The following is a 16735-nucleotide window of genomic DNA, read 5'->3' on the forward strand; positions in this document are numbered from 1 at the left end:
ACTGGACTCCACAAACTGAAGAAGGGATATGCTATGTCTGTGTTCCTGAGTCCTTCCTTACCCCGATTCGTGTGTTGAAATCGTAATGCCCAATGTGATGGTATCAGGGAGCTGATGAGGCCATTAGGCAGAGCCTCATGAATGAGATTAATGCCCTTATAAACGAGGACCCAGAGCGCTAGCTCGCCTCTTCCACCATGCGAGGACACAGCAAGAAGTCGGCAGCCCACAGCCTTGAAAAGGGCCCTTACCAGAATCCAACCAGGCTGGCACCTTGACCCTGGTCTTCCAGTCTCCAGAACTGTTAGCAATAAATTTCTGCTGCTTGTAAGTCATCCAATCTGTGGTGCTTTATTACGGCAGCTCCAAAAGATCATCACAGGGCTCTAGCTCGGCCTTATTTCGATCTTAAGGGCTGATGGACTCTAGCTAAATTACATATGTGTTGATAAGAGAATACGAAAGGTCAGAAGTAATTCTGGGAAGGAAAATGACGACCTTGGAAGTTGGTGGATGGTCAGGGAAGGTTTCAAACAAAAGCGACCCAGAGAAAGAATCAGTGTCTGGAATGTGAGTAGGGGGCAAGAAGATAAGGGGCAGAGGGCTTACGCAGAGGGAAGCTTACAGAAAAGCAGAGAGGAAAGAAAGGGCTGGTGTGTGCTGGGGTTTGTGGGGGGCAGCGTGGGAGGAAACGAGGCTGGAAAAGCAGGTGGGGCCAGCCTCAGGGTCACACTATGAACCCTGGACTCGGTCCAGTCCTCCAGCAAGGCGACAGTCATCCTGGAGGCTGAGAGTAGAGCTAGAGCTGAAAAGCAGAGTAGCTTCCAGTGTCCAATGATACAGGCCCCAGCCAACCTTCTGAAGCTGATTCTTGTTAACATCCTTGCGCATCAGGACCACTTCTCTCCCGGCCTGGGAGCAGCAGCTGTTTGTCCATTCAGCATCCTTCCAAAGCAGAGCTGGGTCTTGCTCATGGGGAACAGTGGCAGGTACCAGAACAGATGCTGCCCCGCAGTGCCCGACTCATCAGAACAAGCAGAGAGAGTGCAGCAAGTCAACCTCAAATCATCCACACCCTGCCTCATCCAGAGTGCCAGAAGGTTCCAACAGCTCCTTTGTGAGAGGGACTCTGCTTCCTGTGACCATTCCGGGTCCAGACAACAGTTACAAAATGAGAGGACACGAATGGGTTCTCTGAAACACGCATGTTGCTTTTTGAAAAAATGATGTTTAAGGGAAGAGGCGTAACAAAGGAGCAGAAGGAAAACTCTGCTGCTCTGGGAGCCCGCGGTCAGTGTCTGCAACACGTATGTGCACAGCCAAGCGGGCAGGGTGGTTAAGACGGTCATTCCTGGCACATAACCTGCATGTGTGTTCTGGCTCCACTTGCTGTACTTGCTAATGAGAAGAAGAAAGTGGTTCTCCCACAAACCACTTCAAAGGCCAGGAGCAGAAGGTGCCCCACTCCCCACCCCAGAGAGATGGCAGCTTGTGTGCACATGCTAAAGACCTCGGAGGGCAGAGGCCATAATCGGAGATGCTTTTTGCCAGAGAAGATGATTAAATGCCAAGTCTCTCAACTCCACAGCATCTGCTTTTCAGCAGCTGGGTGGAGAGGACTGAACTATTAGCCACGCTGATTCCTCTCCACCAGATGGTCGTGTAGAGATCAACTAACTCTGTGGGACACCCCAGGGCTGGACCAGATCAGCTGAAACCACCAACAGTAGCCTATCTGCTAGTTACGGTGCACTGATTACATGCCAGGCAGCAAAGGGCTGGCAACGACTTTATTTAATCCACACAGCACTGTGAGTGAGGCAGGACTACTTTTTACCAACAAGGATGGAAATTAACTAATTAGCCCAGGTAACATAGTAAGCGGTGAACACAGGGTTTGCTAGGTTTGACTGCAAAGCTGCACTCTTAGTCACCAGGCTTCAATGCCTCCCACAGGTAGAATAAGCCTAAATATCTGAGGCTCATCAGGGATACCAAGATCTCTTATCAACAAAACGCAGTGATCAGAGGTGGAAATTCATGGAAATTCTTCATCCCTGTACCAGTTCCCTCCATCAGTTCCTTTCCTGTAGACTCAAGGTGAGGCTTCCCTCCCTGCTCAACAACCCTGGTGCCTGTCTAGGTGTCTGGCTCAGGCAGGTATTTGCACCCGAAAAGAAACTTATTTCCAGAGACTTCATCAGTATTTGCACCTGAAAAGAGACTTATTTCCAGAGCTCTGGAAGAGGTGTCCAACTCAGCCAGAGGGGTAGGCAGGGCTGTTTCTTTTGGCAACCAAACTTCACTGCAACCCCCGGTGCCTGATCAGCCAAAATCTCTATTAAGATTGTGCTCAAGGCTAGTGGTGGGAAAGTGGGGGTGAGGAGAAGGCAAAAAGGAGTGTCAGGCAAACAATAAAAGAAGATGCCTTCGGGCAAGCAAGAGATGACAAGAGTGAACATCGACATTTTAGGAGGAATCAGTGAACTAAAATGGGCTGGAATGGATGAATTTAATTCAGATGATCATTATATATCACCCACTCAATGGACATGAGTTTGAGCAAACTCCAGGAGCTAGTGAAAGACAGGGAAGCCTGGTGTGCTGCAGTCGCAAAGTGTCAGACACAACTGAGTGATTGAACAACAACAATCCCTTTATCAGGCTCATCAGAAACAAAATGCATCCAAAAGGAAATCCAGGTGAGGGCCTGGGCTTGCCTGGTGGCTCAGAGGTCAAGAATTGCCTGCCATACAGGAGCTGCAGGAGACGAGGGTTTGATTCCTGGGTTAGGAAGATGCCCTGGAGGAGGAAATGGCAATCCACTCCAGTGTTCTTGCTTGAGAAGTCCCACGGGCAGAGGAGCCTGGCGGGCTGCAGCCATAGGGTCACAGAGTCGGACAGGACTGAGCATGAGCACCAGGACTCTGATAGGAAGCCAGACCTTGGCTTTGGGTCAGTTTGGAAGGCCTGTGCCCAGCACGCCTCCAGGGCAGGGCAGACCAGCCCATCATTCAGTTCTTCCTCTCTCCCCACCCCTCCCTGCAACGCCGCCTCCTTCCATCATCCGGGACTGATAGGACATCAAGTTCGGGGATGTGCATGTGCTTCCAATTAGATTATTTCCCAACTAGCTCCTGTCTTCTCTCTCTCTCAGAACCAAGCACATTGTGGGAACAAACACTAGATTTCAGGTTTCCTCCACGCTCCCCACCCTCTTCCTTTCCTGCGTAGGACTTTGCATGATACACACACACAAAATGGGATCCCAGCTCACTGTGTGTTGGGGTGGGGACAGTGGGCATCTATCTGACTCGGGCCTCGTGCTGTTAGGGAAAGCAGTCACTCTGTAGCACAGTGCTAAGGACTGCATGTCTGTGCTCCCTTCTCCCCAAATGCATACCGTGTCATGCCAGTGTGACGGATCTGGAGAGGGCTCTTGGGGAGGTCATGAGGTCATGAAGCTTACAGGGGAATAGCAGTTAGCCCAGATGGCGATGGTCAGGCTCACTTGCCCCACATCCTATAAACAATGACTCGGCCTGGTTATGAAACAGCTAAGATCATTTATAGCAATGCAGACAAGTTTCATGACGTACTAACTTGGCCATGCACCACCTTTGTTCATGTATACCTATATAAACAGCACCTGAAACAGCCCATGCGTCTGCTGCGATGGCCACAGCAGAATAAAGGGTGTCTGCGGTTCCTATGGCTCCTCTCATTTTCTTTCAGCTTCCCCACTCACGCCTTGCCGACCCTAGGTTCGGCAATCAGCAAGACAAAGGTGGAGCTGCCTCAGGAGAGGCAGGAGAGCTTGCTTCTCTCTGCTCTCTGCCATGTGAGGGAGGACACAGGAAGAACACAACCCTCTGGAAAGCAGGAGGTGGGCTCTCACCAACCCGACGGTGTTGGCACCCTGATCCTGGATTCCCCAGCCTCCAGAGCTGTGAGCAATAAACCTGTGTTGAATCACCCAGTCTACAGGAATGTGCCTTAAGAGCATGAGCACACTAAGACACACAGCTGCTGCTGCTGCTGAGTCGCCTCAGTTGTGTCCGACTCTGTGCGACCCCACAGATGGCAGCCCACCAGGCACCCCCATCCCTGGGATTCTCCAGGCAAGAACACTGGAGTGGGCTGCCATTTCCTTCTCCAATGCATGAAAGTGAAAAGTGAACGTGAAGTCGCTCAGTCGTGTCCGACTCTTCGCGACCCCATGGACTGTAGCCTACCAGGCTCCTCCGTCCATGGGATTCTCCAGGCAAGAGTACTGGAGTGGGGTGCCATTGCCTTCTCCGACACAAGGCTAGAAGGCAGTGATGACGGTAGGTCCCCCAGTACCAAGTCTGGCTAACAGGCTGACTTGCTCTACAGAAAAGCAGCTGCCCTGTGGCAGGGCCCTGTGGCTTCTCCCCACAGCCAGGTGGATCCTGAGTTGAGCCTCCCCAGGTGTAAGCTTTATAGAAAAGTTAACTATTAGAAAAGGCACTCAGCCAGAGCCTAAGAGAGTGGGGGGCGGCATGCAGACCTTCTGTAGCCATGGGTTACATGAATACGGAGAGAAACACAGTCTGGGCATCCTTTTAGCTTGAAGTCAGATTCAATGAAAAGAAATACTAGCTGAAAATAACGAGGACGAGATTTTATTTCTGTCAGGGTGCTACAAGGACGTGATGAGGCAAAAGGCCAGAAGGAATGGTTGAAATGTAAGATTTTAAAAACCAGCATCAACAATCCAGGGTTGTATGCTGTGCTAAGTCACGTACCAGAATTCAAGGAGGAGGAGGTGGAGGGGAGAGCTGTGATGCAGTGGTTACAGTGAGGTCTGGGGTCAGATGACTTGGGCTCAAGTCCTGGTTTTTCTGCTTTCTGTGTGACTTTGATAATGTACCGAACTTGCTAAATTTTAGTTTCCTCATCTATAAAATGGGGATAACAACATGACCTACCGCAAGAAGACTGACTTGAAGATTAAGATAATGCATTCATATTGGGCCTAATATACATTCAATAAATGTTAGCTGTTAACACACAGTAGGTACAAGGATATAACTGGCGTTTCCCGTATCCTGGCACGGGTCCTCACAGGATGTGGTAGACGCCAAGCTGAGTCAAGAGAATTAGTGAGCAGGCCTAGTTTTTATTTTCAGGCAACTGAGGTGATCCATCCATGTACACAAGAGCATCCAGAAATAAAAATGAGACATAGTTGCCTTGTTGCTCCATCTCCTCCAAACAATTAGATTCATGCTTCAGGTCTTTAACACTCAGGGGGAAAACCAATCCCACGTTAGTCATTTTATGACAGCACCAATAACAAAAAGCATAACAGACATAAAACAAGATGCAGGTGAGGGGGGATCAGGGCCAGGATAGAGCAGGGAGTCAAACTCATCATAAAATTACTATAGAAAGCCATCTAAAAACTCACCTCTCTAAGTCAGAATGGACTTTGATGTCCAAACAATCAAAGACAAAAAAAACTCAATGAGATGCAGAAACGTTAAGTAGAACTCAACCTCATAACCACAATCACACACACACACACACACACACACACACACCTTCAGCCCCAGGGCCACTCTCGAGACTCTACACTCAACACTTGGTCATCAGCCAAAGCATGTTTGGTTTTTCCCAAACTGCAAACATGTCAGGGGGCAGAGGACCAAAAGGAAGTGCAGCCAGGGCAAAGGGTCGGACGAGGGGCTGGGTTGAAACCATGCTTTGCGGGACGTGGACAAGGTCTAACCTAGAGGTCTTTTTCTGACCCAGAGTGAAGCGGATGATTTTGCTTTGTGATGAGTCCTTGGAAGATGCACTGCATGACAGGAAAGAAAAAAGTGGAAGAGATGAGTGAGAGGAGAGAAGATGCGTTAGAAACATTATCAACAGGAGTCCCAAGACACAGCAAAAGTCCCCGGATTTCCCTCTGCCCGATTTTTCTACAACATGCAGCCTTCTTCTTAGGTCTAATTTGATAAAACTCCAACGTAAGGAAACTGCTGTTCAAGGTTATCTGAGAACTTTGGTGGTTTTCTTTTTCTTAACTCCAAATCTCTTTTCTGCCATCAGTCACTACATGGTCTTCTTCCGCAATGAGACCCTAAAGCCAGGGGTCTCTGACAAGTAAACTTTGTACCTTTCTAAAGTATTCAGATGTTTCTACTCCACATGCTTATTCTATTGGAGTGCTCTCTGGAGGAGTGTCCTGAATATCCCACTAAGCTGACCCTAAATAAGGGTGGCCTGGGTGTTCAGTCATGAGTGACTCTTTGCGACCCCATGGACTGTGGCCCACCAGCCCCCTGTCCATGATTTTCCAGGCAAGAATAGTGGGGTGGGTTACCATTTCCTTCTCCAGGGAAGCTTCCTGACCCAGGGATCAAACCCACATCTCTTGTGTCTCCTGCATTGGCAGGCAGATTCTTTACCAGCTGAGCCACCCGGGAAGCCCAAATAAGGGTAGAGATATTTTCAAGGTTGGCTGGTCTCGGGAATGTTTGCTCTCCATGATATCAGCAATGACCATTTCAAATCTTCTGAACTTGCCACATTCTGGGCTTTGCACCATAAACTTATGAGTATGAAGAATCATGGATGGACTTAATAAATGGTTCAACTTATTTACTGCTTTATGGAAGAGAGAAATATTTATCTTTCTTGCATCCATAGCACCTATAACATGTGCATAAAAGGATCTGAAGTGAGAAATACAATGCTGGTGTCACAAAACCTAGGATGTGAAGGAAGACAGAGGAGAATGAATTTTTTTAAAGCAATTCTTTGCATTTTTTTCTAAAAAGCTAAATATTGATACGATGTAAAGGAGACACAGATAGAGAGGAACTTCACGAGGTGAAAGGTGGATCAACTTCTCAGCCATCATGTAAATTAATGAGAAAAGCTGATAAGAAGTAAAAGTGAGTCTCCATTTAGTCACCATGGAGGAACTGCTTTCTCCTTCATGCCAGTATCTCAATTTTCCTTGCTAAGCTTCCACAACTCTTTTTTTTTAAATTAAGAAACATTATGGAAAAGCTGTCAAGTTTTAGTATTTGCTATCTTGAGAGGCATGGTGTTTAGGCATATTTGTGCCTAGTGGAGCTCTAAGGAAGGGAGTTGTGTCAACATTTGATGTTAATGGTCAAGGGTCTGAACCATTACCCTTGGGATCTGGGCTATCAGAACTTGGAGATAGAAATACAATGGAACTAAGCCAGAGAAGTGACTTTACTGTTTTTAAATTTACAGCCCGCACATGAGTATGGAGTATCACATCTCTAGACTTTGAGAACAAGATTATCCTCCGGAAGGAAAACTAGAAAGCATCAGTATGTCATGGATAAAACCAACCATCTGCTAAAGTAACCCAACAGGGGCCAAATAAAGGGCGAAGGGGGCCAAGTAAAGGGTGAAGGAGGACACAGAATGATTCCAGAGCCCGACTTCTCTCTTCACCACATTGTAGGGTCGAGGGGCATGATGGCAGGAACCACTCTGGAAAAAATGGACATTAAAAACCTGGCTTAAGTGAGTGTGGCTGCTCTTTAGGTAAAGCATCTATTTTTCACTCTTGCAGTTTTGTGACCACACCAGACGGCATGCAGGATCCTTTTTCCCTGGCTAGGGATGGATCCCGTGCGCCCTGCAGTCGAAGTGCAAAGTCTCAACCACTGCACTGCCAGGGAAGTCCCTCTAGGTAAAGCATTTATTAACAGCAGGATGCTTTTTCTTACTGGGAGATGGGTATCCTGACTGGGACGTCTGGTTCTTTTGAGAAGACAAAACCTTACTGTGGTGACAGATGCCTCAGGCTATCATAGCTCAATGACACAAGTCCAGTGTTTTTCAACACGTGTTCCTTGGAACCCTATGCAGTGAGACACTCTTATAAGAAGAGTTCTGTGGCTCAGTGTGAGAAGGCTTTCTACACCTTCTTCTGAAGATTCCCAGGGTACACAAGTCCTTTCCCCTACCCACCCCCCCAGGTTCCTTGTCTCAGTAAGTGCCACCATTTGCCTAAACACTCAAGCCGGAAATCAAGGACTTGTCTGTGATTCTTCCCTTCCTCACGCCAGAGAGTCCATCTACCTGTAGTCCTGTTGGCTCATCCTCTAAAATACCCGAACTGATCCATCTCCACACTTGCTCCACCAACTTGATCTAAGCCACTGTCACCTAGAGCAGGGATTCCCCAGCCTGAGAGCTAAAGCCTCATGATCCGAGGTGGAGCTGATAAAACAGTAATAGAAAAAAAGTGCACAACAAATGTAATGTGCTTAAATCATGCTGAAACCACCACCACCCTGCCCTGGCCCATGGAAAAATTGTCTTCCACGAAACTGGTGCCAAGAAGGTTGGAGACCGCTGACCTAGAGGATGACAAAGCCTCTTAGCTGGGATCTTTCCTTCTATTCTTGACCCTTCCACAGTCTTATTCTCTAGAGAGAAACAAAAGTGATTTTAAAATAACAACTGTAAATTAAGTCTCCTTCCTGCTCAAGACTGCCCAATGGCTTAATTACCTTTAGAATGAAATACCGACTCTTCAGCCTGCATAGCTGTCCCTGTGACCTTGCTTCAGGGCTATGGCACTACACAGCTCCAGGGATGACCAGTCTCATTGTCTTTCATGTCAATGGTGGCAGCTCTCTTTGCTTATAAGGCTGCCTTTCGCTTCACACTCGCCTTCACCCACAGAGCTCCAGCCATACTAGCCTTCTCTCGGCTCCTCCAACCTGCCCAGCTTACTCCTACCACAGGGCCTTTGCACCAGCTGCTCCCGTCTCCCTGATCTATTCCACACCTGCATGGCGTGCTCTCTGTCACTCCCATTTCTACTTTGGTGTCAGGTCCTCAGAGAAACCTATCAACCAAACTGAAATTATGAACCCACTCCCTCTGAATCTCATTATCTTCTTGTACTGCCACTTCTGATATTTCTCTCCCCACTTTTGCCCGCCTCCTCCAGCAGGATGGAAGGAGCAGGCACCGACTGTTCCCCCATAGAACCCTTCCCTGCAAGTTGCTATCCAGGGAATAAGCGCTCTGCAGCATGCAGTGTGGGAGACGATGCTCAGGTCACGTGGTCATCCTGACCCCACTAGGGATCACAGAATGGCTTCCACCCAGGGGGCCCTTCCGGGCAGAGGTGTGGAGGCTGGCTGCCTGGCTGTCCAGGCCTTGTTGCTAGTCCAGGCATCCCTGCTGGCCCACAGATTTTCACAATGAGAATGGGATATAATTAGATAATTAATTACGGGTTCTGACTTCTATCACATCTGTCACTGCTGGTTTTAACACAATCACAGTCGGGAAGCAGCACTTCTCCTGGGGAAAGACAGCTGTGACCATTAACCATCTCGAGGGCAGCTGCTTTGTTTCAACCACTTTGTGCTTCGCCCAACTACAAATGGCTACCAAGGGCATGACGGTGTGTGAGAAAACCTATGATTATTAATGCTGGTGCTCTGGGGGACTGGAAAGAAAAAGCCATCACTCTGTAGCACATATTCAATGAAATCAAGCAATTAATTTGAGTGGTGGCATTTAGGTTTGATAGCTAAAGTTTTATGGCTTAAAAAAATTTTTTTTCTCCAAAATTTTACTATGAGTCAAAAACTTTCTAGTTCCTAATCCCCTCCTCTATTTTTTTCCCCTCATTAAACGTTTTATGAGGTGATTTTTTGTGGTGTTGTTTAGGAATGCAGCTATTAGCATGTGAACAGCGTACACAGTAACTGTTCTGCCGTTCTGCTGGTATACCATTCCTTGCAAGATCCTCTGGAAACACCAACAAAAACTCGGTCCTGATCCAAACAGCAGAGGGCCATAGCAGACACTGCTCCTCGGGCTCCAAGGTCAACAAAACCCAGGCACACTGACTGGGAATGGCTCCCCATCAGGAAATACTGGCCCACTCAGAGAAGTGGGCAGCCTCTCGTCCTGCTAAAAACCACTTGCTATCTTTCTTCTGGGTTTCTCGGGATTTCTCTTCTGGCAAAGCAGAGGTATCTGCTGGAGAACTTCTGCCTCCACTAAGCAAAACTGTTTTGTACGTATAACACTGAATACCCAGCCTGTAGGCTGACACACAGAAGTTTGAAGTCTATTTTAGGGGCTGTTTATTGCCTATGAGCATGTGTGTGTTAACAAGCTAGAGTTTAAGGCAGGAGCGGCTGGTGACTCTGATCTCTAATACCCCTATCTCCACCAGGCACATCCATTTCAAGGTCATGCTGATTCCCCACAAACTACTGGTAGTTCTCAGATCTGCAGAAGCGCAAACGCGAACCACGTGGGGCGCAGGCTAGAAGGGGGTCAGTGTGAAGAAGACCCTGAGAAAAGCCGAATTATCAGTTGACGAGAAGTGCCCACCTGGACTGCATCTCGGCTTGTGCTTTTGATGGCTGATGTGGCGCTGGTTGGTGAGGCTGGCACGGCGCTTGGGGGGTGGCTGGCACCTGCTGCTGAGGAGGGCCAGCCTGGCACTGGGAGGGGGCCCCTGCCGCCTGGGACCCGGCGGGCGGCAGTGGCGAGGGGAGGTGCGGCTTCTGGGGCTGCGGCGGCTGCTGTTGCTGCTGCTGCTTGTACCGGGAGAGGCTGAAGAAGAGGCCTAGGATGGCCTTGAGATTTCCATTCCTGATCTCTGCAAGACAATGGGGAGATTCTGGTTAGAGGAGGAAGCCCTTCTGGGGAGTCCTGTCTCGCACCCTTTTAGGAGGCAGTTTCAGCCCCCGCGTGAGTTTTAATTCCTCTAGGATAGGACAGATTTTCTGAACACTTAATTGGTATCACAGTCAATTAAAATCTGGCCTAAACCACAGAGAAATTAGCTGATTTCTCCCCACTGGGATTAGAGGTGGGTACCCGAGGCAAGTTGCAACTGGGATGTCTGGCGAGTGCGAGGAGGAAGTTCTCAGTAAGGACACAACCGAAAAAGACAGAGTCCCAAGCAAGACTGTGCTTGTCCAGGACGCAGAGGAAGGGCTCGAGGGATGGAGGCACCGGGGGAAACTCACTGGTGTCTACACAGCACCCCCAAATCCCTGTTCCATGCTTCAAGCCACCCGGAGCATGCCAAGTAGTTGCCAGCCCACTCCAAAATCCTCACCTAACTTTGCCCAGTCATCCTGCCCTCAGATACATGGCTGTCTCCTGTACATCAAATAAACAACTTGAGTTTGGGGTGGGTATGGGGATAAGCCATAGGGCTTGCTTCCACAAAGAACTCACATTAAAAACATTTTTTTCGCTACATTAAAAAAAAAAAATGTGTGCAGAGTGGGGCTAAGAAAATTTTTCATTCCAGATGGAATTTTTCAGATTTTAAAATGTATTTGCCTCAAGGCGTGCATAAAGAGCTTCAGAGAAGGAATAAAATATTTATTCCCAGGCAGGAGCTATGGATGCAATGGTGTATCTCCTTGGGCAATCCCTCCTTTTCTACAGTTCTTTTAACACCAGATGCTGATGGCCAGGGTCTAAACTGACCCTGAGGGTAAGACAGTGTGGCCACCCAGCATGTGGGACAGAGAAGGGGGAACCTGGGGGCTCCCTCTGCTTCACTTCCACTCTTCAGTTCAGTCGTTCAGTCACGTCCGACTTTTTGCAACCCCATGGACTGCAGCACTCCAGGCTTCCCTGTCCATCACCAACTCCCAGAGCTTGCTCATGTCCATCATGTCAGTGATGGCATCCAACCATCTCGTCCTGCTGTCCCCTTCTCCTCCTGCCTTCAATCTTTCCCAGCATCAGGGTTTTTTCCAGTGAGTCAGTCCTTTTATCAGGTGGCCAAAGTATTGGAGTTTCAGCTCCAGCATCAGTCCTTCCAGTGAATATTCAGGACTGATCTCCTTCAGAATGGACTGTTTGGATCTTCTTGCAGTCCAAGGGACTCTCAAGAGTCTTCTCCAACACCACCACAGTTCAAAAGCATCAATTCTTCAGCATTCCACTTTCTTTATGGTCCAACTCTCACATCCATACATGACCACTGGAAAAACCATATGGACCTTTGTCAGCAAAGTAATGTGTCTGCTTTTCTCTACTTCCACCCTTAGGCTGAATGTTTCTGAACTGGGAAGGGAGTTGAAGGGAATGGGGTTGGAGGAAGGGAAGCCCTCACCCCCAGTGTGGGTAACACACATCTTTAGGTTACCCCAGGCTTGGCAAGAGGATGCTGATAAAGGAACCAGAGTTTCCTCCAATGACCAGCTGAAGGGCAGAAGGCATGAATGGGGTTCTTTGAGAAGCAAGCCTTATCCCCTGTTAGCCTGCCAGTCCCCTGGGGTGTGATTTGCTGACTAGGTCAGGCTGAATTACTTCCTGTTGGAGAGCTCCTCTTTCCAGGCTCTTGAAGAAAGTGACAATACAGACTACTAGAATCCAGCTTTCACTCTTTGGGAGCTAGCTTGTGCTGATTGTGGGAGAAAACCATCAGGAGCCCGGCTTTTGGAAAAGCAAGGCTTGAATTTCAGTCTGTCTGCTACCACGTACTAGCTTGTGCAAGTCACTGAATCTCTCTGGGCCTCACCTGGCAATACTAACAGCTTGCCCTGCTGCCAAGGTGCTTTTGCAGATCAAATCTGAGCAGAGAGGTGAAGGCACACCAGTAAACAGTCACGTCTTTCACCGGTCCTGGTTCCTGTATGACAACCACAGCTCTAGAATCCTGTGGGAGCTTCCCATAGAGCTCCAGCCACATGCCTTAAAAATAACAGTTTTCTCAGAGAACCGACTTGTGGACACAGTTGGGGATGGAGAGGGTGGGGGAACTGAGAAAGTAGCATTGACTTATATGCACTACCGCATGTAAACAGACGGCTAGTGGGAGGCTGCTGTATAACACAGGAGCTCAGCTCCGAGCTCTGTGATGACCTTGTCCCTAGGTGGGAGAAGGGGTGGGGTGGGACAGAGGCTCAAGAGGGAGGGGATATATGTACTTTTAGCTGATTCATGTTGTTGTACACCAGAAACTAATACAGCATTGCAAAGCAATTATCTTCCAATTAAAAATTTAAAAAATAATAAAATGGCTGACTTAGAATCAGCATATAACAATATAACATGTCCCTTTTGTTTTTAAAAATTATGTTTTGTTTTTTTACTAAGTGACATCTTACCATATGGCATTTTTGAGAGGGAGACATTCTTAATAACATTAGGACAACAGGTATAAGCCAGGGCTCCCCTGGACAAGCCAAGATGCTTATAAACCACTGTGTGCAATGCAGGGAACATAGAAAGTTCCCCAAATGTGGGACCCCCCCACCCCCACCCCGTTTCTTTGGGTCAGCTCAGCTTTAACCCTTCACCCCTGCTTCCTTCTCCATCCTAAGGAAACCAAAGCAGAACACATCCGTGGCCTGTTCTGCTGCTGCTTCTAAATGTTTTGACAAGGACACCAATGTCACAGGATGTGAGGTCTGGATGGCATGATTCAGTCTACAGACTGAGGTTTTGTAAGATGCAACCTCTGAGTCTCCATGTTCTTCTTGAAAATGGGCATTTTCCTCATGGGAAGGTGGAGGGTAAGGTGATGTCCCCCTGGTTAACTCAGCTGGACAATGACAGGGGGCAGGGCCAGAATCAAGGGCTGGCAGGCAGGGCAGGACCTCTTAAGGAACACGGGAAAACAATATCCTCTAAAAACAGAATTCCCTGGATGATGAAAATAGAGCTATAATCATGCCAGATGAAATCTATGTAAGATTTCAGTGTCTTTTATAGAGCTATTACTAATTAGCATATACCAATGAAGCTTTTCACATACATGATCTCATTCAGTCACCCAACATGGTATAACTTGGCTTACTTACATCCCCATCCCATGGCATGAATTTAGAAGCATGCCAGATAGTGGATAGTGTTTTACTTATTAAGTTAGCTCACGGGCACAGAAATATTCTTTATTCTTCTTCTATAATAAAAGTATTCTTTTATTATAGAATGTGTCAAACATTCCATAATACATTTTTTTAAAAACCACGCATGAAAAACAAAGACGGGGGGAACTAACAATTCCACAGCAAAGCCAGAGGATCAGGGGTCGCTCCTGCAAAACCTAAGTATGTCCACACCGGCTCCCTCACAATCTACCTGCCCAGCCCGGGGCAGATGAATGGAGCCGGCTTTGTCATAGTCTCTCCCTGTGACGTTCAGTCATTTATTGCTCAGAACTGTTCTATTCTTCCCGAAAACCTCTCTTTATTTGTGAAAGGGCCCAGTGCTCCCATGAATACACTGTTTCTTAGGAAGAAACATTTTTACTATATGGATCACTGATTGTTAGAGCCACAAAGACAGGGGTTTGCATTTCTCAAGTCCATCATTTGAAGACTTCAAAGTTTTTCCAAGAGTTAACCTCTCTGAGCCTCATTTCCTTCTTTAAACGTGTGCCACACCTTCCCCATAGGGATGCTATGGAGATTAACAGGATTAAATGAGAAAATAAAAGCCTGTCTTTGTACTTCCTTGTTTGGTTCAGAAAATATGGTTGTTGTACCTGCCGCCTTTGGAGAGTACAGGGCTCTTCACCTACAAGAAGCCCAAGGAGCTGTCCCTCCTTCCTGCACATCCCCTCAAGACAGTCACAGGCCTCAAGAAGAAAGCCAGCCATGATCATCTCTTTTTAAAAAAGAAATCAGCTCTATTGAGGTATAATTTATAACCACAAAATCAAGTGTATAATGATCATTAGTAACTTTAGTAAACTCTAGTTTTAGACTTTCCATCACCCTGAAAAGGGCTCATCTGTAATCAAGTCCCAAACCCATCCCCTCAGGCAAATTCTAATCTTGTTTTCATTGATTGGCCTATTCTGGGCCAATTTCCTGTAAGTGGAATCAAGTGACCTACAGTCTTTTGCATCTGGCTTCTGCCATGGAAGAATGCAGGAGACCTGGGTTCAATCCCTGGGTTGGGAAGATCCCCTGGAGAAGGGCATGGCAACCCACTCCAGTATTCTTGCCTGGAGAATTCCATGGACAGAGGAGCCTGGCGGGCTACAGTCCATAGGGTTGAAAAGAGTTGGACATGACTGAGCAACTACACTTTCGTTCTTCCATGGAGCATGTTTTTAAGGTTCACCTGGGTCAGAACGCTATCATTTGTTTCTTTATATTGCTAGGCATTATCCCATTATATGGATAGCCACATGTTATCCATTTCAGAACACAGGACTCAAGCATAGTGAATGCTCTGTTTGGAGTTAAGAGACACACAGTTCATGCCACGGGTGGTCTTTCACAGACAGTATCCAAAATAGCTAGAATTGTGTTCTTTTCTTGTTTCCAAATGGCATTTGTCTGTGTGCCACAAGCTGGCTACACAGGCTCTCTAAAAACAAAATCCACCAGCCCACAAAAATGTTCCCCCTATGACATTTCCTAAGGCTTTGGGAAAAAAAGCATCATTTTATTTCTGATCAACTATCCTCACACTCTTGATCGTTAGAAAGGAAAAAAAAGAAAGACCTAGAAAGAGATGGGCTTCCCCGGTGGCTTAGATGGTAAAGAATCTGCCTGCAATGTGTGAGACCTGGGCTCGAATCCTGGGTCAAGAAGAGCCCCTGGAGAAGGGAAAGGCACCCCACTCCAGCATTCTTGCCTACAGAGAGACAGAGAGAGACAGAGAGAGGGCTTGCCTAAGGAGACACGAGCTAGCGGGGCATCGGAACCAGGACGAAAGCCCTGCTCTGTTTTCTCTCCTACGGCCACCTGCACATAAACAGGAGAATAAACTATACAGACCATAGGCCAGTTCCCACTAGAATTCAGAATTGCCTTGACTCAATCTCCTTGGGTTCTGACTGATCTCTACTCCCACTCACTGCTCCGAATCTGCATAGATGCTGTAGGGCATGTTGGGCAGGATGGGAGAAGAATAGAGTTATTTTCTTTCAACATTATTTAAAAGAGACCTCAAGTCTGATTTACTTAGGCACAAGCATTGGAATAATCGAATACAAAGAAAGCTGCTTTGTAGGGAAGGCTGCCTAGACTGTAGACTCAGGATTCCTATTCAGTCCCCTTAAGCCATGGTGCAAGTTCACCCAGCTGCTTTGGGGCTGTGAATCCTATCTGTGCCGTCTGTGTAACCCCACTGCAGCAGCCCTTCTGTTCATCAAGCCCATCAGAGCCCACACGGGAAGTGGATGAGGCGGTGGGAGTAGAGCCCACAGCGCCCCCTGCTGGCAAGGGACAGAAACGGTTCCCCTCACCGCAGAACTCCGGAGACCCCATAGGAGGACAATGGAGACAACCCGCCTGCCGCTTTTACCCTAAAGGTCCAGAAAGACCTCCTGTTTTCTGGCTCCAAACGAGAGGAGAAGAGCTCGGCAGCAGGTCTCTGGCTATCAGGGCCACAAACCCAGGTTTGAACTAATCAAGTCAGGAACCTGGGATTTGTGCTGCCTGGAAAAGATTCCTTTCAGGGGCGATCTTCCCTTTCCTTCAGGGGATCTTCTTGACCCAGGGATCAATTTCATGCCAAACGCCTATACTCCTTGTCAGAGGCACCTGGAAGCATCATCCTGCCTGCAACCTGCAAGACTGATAAAAAGCAAGTCCTCTGTGCCCATCACATTACTATGCCCTAATATCTATCTGGAATCAAGATTGCCGGGAGAAATATCAATAACCTCAGATATGCAGATGACACCACCCTTATGGCAGAAAGTGAAGAGGAACTAAAAAGCCTCTTGATGAAAGTGAAAGAGGAGAGTGAA

At 47.7% G+C, this 16735-nt stretch overlaps 1 protein-coding gene across 1 annotated transcript in view; it reads right to left on the reverse strand.

Moving 5' to 3' along the window:
• The window catches only part of NAV2 (neuron navigator 2), a 424695-nt gene that overhangs the window by 232237 nt on the left and 175723 nt on the right, over positions 1–16735 (reverse strand). The window contains exons 5-6 of the mRNA XM_052662508.1: positions 10384–10654; positions 5756–5824 (exon numbers count right to left, since the gene is read on the reverse strand). Of these exons, the coding sequence (XP_052518468.1) occupies positions 5756–5824; positions 10384–10654 (340 nt within the window). The remainder of the gene's footprint in view (positions 1–5755; positions 5825–10383; positions 10655–16735) is intronic.

This window comes from Budorcas taxicolor, chromosome 25 (genome assembly GCF_023091745.1).
Source record: "Budorcas taxicolor isolate Tak-1 chromosome 25, Takin1.1, whole genome shotgun sequence".
NCBI lineage: Eukaryota > Metazoa > Chordata > Mammalia > Artiodactyla > Bovidae > Budorcas > Budorcas taxicolor.